At 36.7% G+C, this 4,988-nt stretch overlaps 1 protein-coding gene across 1 annotated transcript; it reads left to right on the top strand.

Annotated features, from left to right (window-relative positions):
- Positions 1 to 1,479: 1,479 nt before the first annotated feature.
- Positions 1,480 to 2,451, top strand: LOC126891467 (uncharacterized). The gene has a single exon (XM_050660645.1). It carries the CDS (start codon positions 1,480 to 1,482, stop codon positions 2,449 to 2,451), a length of 972 nt encoding a protein of 323 aa, XP_050516602.1.
- Positions 2,452 to 4,988: the final 2,537 nt, after the last annotated feature.

Here is a 4,988-nt window from a genome sequence, read left to right as displayed (position 1 = left end):
TAACATTACTGAGAAAATAAGGTACTTCCGTTTTGACTAACCCTGTATTTGATATAAAGAAAATTAGCAATATCAATAATTCTTAAAAATTTTGACAATAAATAAAAAAATATGGCATTAATAAACCATTGCTGTTGTGCTTATTTTTATTTATAGAGGGAGTTGAACTTGTTACGATTTTCATACAAAATTGGTTATAACTTTGTAAATACCCTGTATAACAGGCCTGTCCAACATACGGCCCCCGGGCCACAATGCGGCCCGCGTAGGCCCTTCATCCGGCCCGCGAGTCCCTTCTCACCGAACCCACACCCACGCAGAGCCACAGAGCTCACGCACATCCAGTGATGCCACAGCTACTGATTTTTCGGTAGATCTACCTGAAATGTCCGAAAACCTGTAAAATCTACCGTTCTACCGAAATCTCCTTTTTTCTACCGCAAAAACAAAATTATTACAAAATTTCTTTAGCGGATAGATTTGGCAACAGAGTTTGGTTAATTTTCAAGAATTTTTGAATCACTTTACTTAAATAGCTTGTAACACGTGCGAGCCAGGCAGCAGATATCAGATACGGATTTACTAATACTTTTATGACCACTGACCAGTCCTTTGTGCTTTTATAAATACGATTTTGGGGGTAAAATGTATCTACCTGAATGAGTGAATAGTGAAGGATTGTGGCTTATTTTGATATATACCCTGAGTTCAATAGGATTGTCAGAGCAGCCATTTTGTAGTTCGTTAACACTCGGTGGTAAGCGGCTATATATTTATTTCTTTATTAGCACACCAATCCACTTCTCAATTATCATTTTTGCCGGTTACATCTGTTGGAAGTCCGAACTAGAGAAGGTAGACTCGCCTTGTTGCGAAATGTATTATTTAGTACCGCTTGCAACTTATCCGTGCCATTGAGGTATACCCTGAGTGCCAGTGCCAACAAAGAGACAGTCGGACACCGTTATTTCTTTTCGAAAGTAATACATATTCCTAATGCAATACGGCAACATTGTGAAAACTCACCCACAAATAACCCTTAAAATCAGGTAGCTGGTTCAGCTGGTAGTATTTCATGAGCGTACCGTCGGGTAACATCATGGCATCAAAACCAACGTGCAGTACATCTGTTAATAAACAAAATAAAAAAAGGTGGTTATCTGTGAGAGAAAAGCAAATGATAAAATCGGTTTATGAGGGATTGCGTAGAAAATATCAAGATATGCTTAAAGAGGACGTCGCGGCATTGTGTGGAGATTTAACGAAAGTATCGGCTCGTACGGTTTTCCGAATAATTAAAGGTAACAAACCTATCCAAAAACCAATCCATAAAGGACGTGCAAAAATTGTATTGGACGATAGTACGAAAAGTATAATCCGAAGAAAAGTTCATGGATTTTATTTGAGGAACGAACTGCCCACTTTAAAGGATATTCAACGAGAAGTTAATGCAGACGCAGATGATACTTTAAAATATCCATGAGAGTATTACGAAGAACATTACATGAAATGGACTTTCGGTATGTGAAGAGAAGTCGGAAAAGTTTGTTGATCGAGAGAGCCGAATTAGTGATATGGCGGAGAAAATATTTACAAAAAATTCGTGATTTTAGACGACTTAATAAAAAAAATTATTATACGGACGAAACGTGGTTGAATGAGGGTCATACGAAATCGAAAGTATGGCAAGACTTGAATATTAAAAGTGCGCGACAGGCTTTCATTGAGGGACTTTCAACCTGCTTAAAAGCACCTTCGGGCAAAGGAAGACGTCTCATTATAACGCACATTGGAAGTGATTCAGGTTTTTTACAAGGTGGTTTAAATGTGTTTACCTCAATCAAAACGAGCGATTATCATGAGGATATGAATTCGGATGTGTTTGAAAAGTGGTTTTCGTCTATACTGACTCTTGTAGATCCTGGTTCGGTAATTGTAATGGACAACGCACCTTATCACAGCCGTCGTGTGGAAAAAATACCGACTTCTGCATCTCGAAAGGCAGATATAGATTGGCTAAGAAGTAAAAATATAGATTTTGATGAATCCATGATAAAGGTTCAATTACTTGATATAGTGCGGAAACATAAGAGTTCATACATCAGATTTGCAGTAGACGAAATGGCACGTGAGCATGACATCACCGTATTAAGAACTCCACCATATCATTGTGAATTGAATCCCATCGAGCTTATATGGGCAAAAATAAAAAATGAGGTAGCGCAAAAGAATACAACCTATAAATTAAAAGATGTCAAATTATTATTAGACCAAGCCATACAAAATATAACCGCTTCCAACTGGCAGTCATGCATTACACATACACAGAAAGAAGAAGATAAAATGTGGGACGTAGACACGCGTGTTGATGTTCTTATCGAGCCCATTATCATTACTCCAGGAGAAGACAGTAGTGATAGTGAATTAACAATAGGAAGTGATTCAGAATAAAAATATTTATTTCAAATAATAACTAATAGGTACAGTTCTAGTGATTTTTTGTTGCTACATTCAGAGACTACCTGTGAGATCCTTCGTCCTACCTGGTTATAATTTTCTAAGTAGGTATGTACCTAATAACTTTATTATTATTATTATTATGGCAAGTTTGTTTTTTACGTACAATTGCAGTTTACATTAGGTTGATGGCTATTGTTAGTTTCTGTAAAGCAGTTGATATTTATGTTTGAATATGGATTTTATTTAAAAAAAAAATAAATAATGTACATTTTACCTGCTAGAAGTCGATAACAAAGTGACTAAAGTTATTTTGAAACTATTACCTATTTACAAATTCATTCACATTTACTTAAAACTCTCTTATTAAATTTACTTAAAAAGTTCAAAAGGGAAAAACAAGGTTGTTTCGGGAATTCTATTATTTCCATTTTAATCGTATTTAATTGGAAATTCCCAGCTATTATATTTGTGTCCTTGGAAATTGATCAATTTGAATGCTATGTCGTGTTTAGTTTAAAACGCATATTATGACTAACGAGGGTTTTTCAAAAGATTAATCTGGTCATTCATCTACAGTTTGATGTCTTAATTGTGGAAAATTTTAAAAAAGCAGTGGAAGATATTCTATTGGGGAAATGCGAGGCGATACAATAGTTATTAGATATTCTTACTTTTATTACTAAAAGTTTCGTTTATATTTTTAAGTTATTTTCTTTCTTGTTTGTTATGAATTTAAGATATTTATAAATGATAGGTTTTGTTTATTACAAATTATTACGAACCAGAAGTATATTTGTAACATTTCATTATTATAGGGGAAGAAAGTTTTGGATTTAAAATCTAATATAATTTAGCATTTGAGATGTTGTAAAATAAAAATGTACATATTTCTTAAACTCAAAAAAAAAAAATATAAATGAATGAAAATATTATGTGTACATCTGGCTTACACAATTAATTGTTAAGACTTAATATTTTGAATATAATATTTTTACATAACATTTTAACAAAATATATTTAACATAAATTAACAATTTTACACAAAAATATTTTATGTGCAAGTTCCCTATTATTTCCCTTATTTTAAAAATATACACGCCACCATTGAACTACACGCGTCTCTCATCTCAGACCCCTCGAGGGTCTATCATTTCTAAGCGATACCCTGACAATCCTATTGAATTCCGACTATAGAAGATAATTCCAAACTAAAAATAGCATTTACTATTAAAACCTTAAACAGGAGAAACTTCTGTACCTAGTAATTTTTTTTAGTAGTAGTACGGTGCCGGTCACCGTAGAAGCTGGACGTGCAGCAGAGAGCAGCAAGCAAAGGGAAAAAGAGTAAGTTCGGTTAGCAGGTCTTTTTAGACCAGCCGGGAATGTAAGCACGGATAGCGAGCCAAGCCCTCTAATTCTTTAAGCAAAGAACAACAGAGGCAAAAGCTAGTTTACTGGATGCAGTGAACTCAGCGAGTTGTATTTTAAATTGACTCACTGGGACGCTGTAGCTATAAACTAGCAAGCGGAAAATCCAAAAACGGGCTCTCGGTGAGCCCGTTCGGGATACTTACTGTGCTTCGAAAGGGTAGACACTGCAGGGTGTAGTATTTAGTAATCTACACGGCTGCAGACACGGCCCCTTGGCGAGTAGGTTGAGAAAATCAAGAGGATCCCGTACCTAGTTCTGTCTAGGTACGAGAACAACCGCGGATTGTCAAGGGCAGCCTACCCTAATACCGTGCTGGCAACGGGCCAGACGGAGGCAAAAAAGGCTCTTTCACGAGAAGATTCCCGCCCAAACAACATGTCTGACGGTGCTAGGTCACTGTCCAACCAATTTCACCCCTATGCGGATTCACGCAAAGTGAATCTGAACCTCTTTCAGGGACTGGAATCCGAAGATGATATCAAAAGAAACAGGAGGATAACAGGAGGATTAATGACGCTGAGCGACGGTGGAGGCACATTTAGAGAGCCAGAGAAGCCAAAAAAGAAGAAGATGAAAAAGAGGACAGAAAAAGCGACCGAAAAAGACGACTTCACAACAGATGAAGAGACGGCAAACCACAAAAAACACGATGATGAAATGGACCATGAGACGGCCAAAAAACCAGCCACAAAAAGGCAACGAACGACAGCGCTCAACGGAAGCGAGGACGAGAAAAATGAGGAAATAGAGACATTAAAAAAGATAATCCAGCAACAAGCTGAAGATATCAAGGCGAGAGATGAAGAAATAAAAAGACTTCAGGCTCAAATCGAAGACTTAAAAACCACAATGATACAGTCGAACAAAACCCTGATTGAACATATGGATTCAAGATTCAATCAGCTTGCAAACACGCAAACCGAGAAGGTCACGCCTACTACAAGTAAAAAGGCCACACCCCCAGAGCATAGAGAAGTCCAGCCCACCAAAATCGAAAATAAGGGGGCAAATGAAAATAAGGGGGCAAAACCAAAGGAAAAGAAACAAAAAGAAGACTTTCCTGCACTAAAGGAAAGGAAAACGGTTGAAAAACAGA

Source organism: Diabrotica virgifera, chromosome 9, assembly GCF_917563875.1.
Source record: "Diabrotica virgifera virgifera chromosome 9, PGI_DIABVI_V3a".
Classification (NCBI taxonomy): Eukaryota; Metazoa; Arthropoda; class Insecta; order Coleoptera; family Chrysomelidae; genus Diabrotica; species Diabrotica virgifera.
This window is presented reverse-complemented; position numbering and strand designations above follow the sequence as displayed.

What these genes read in the sequence shown, in the direction of transcription:
- LOC126891467 (XM_050660645.1), top strand. Translation starts at nt 1,480, where the DNA reads ATGAGAGTATTACGAAGAACATTACATGAAATGGACTTTCGGTATGTG.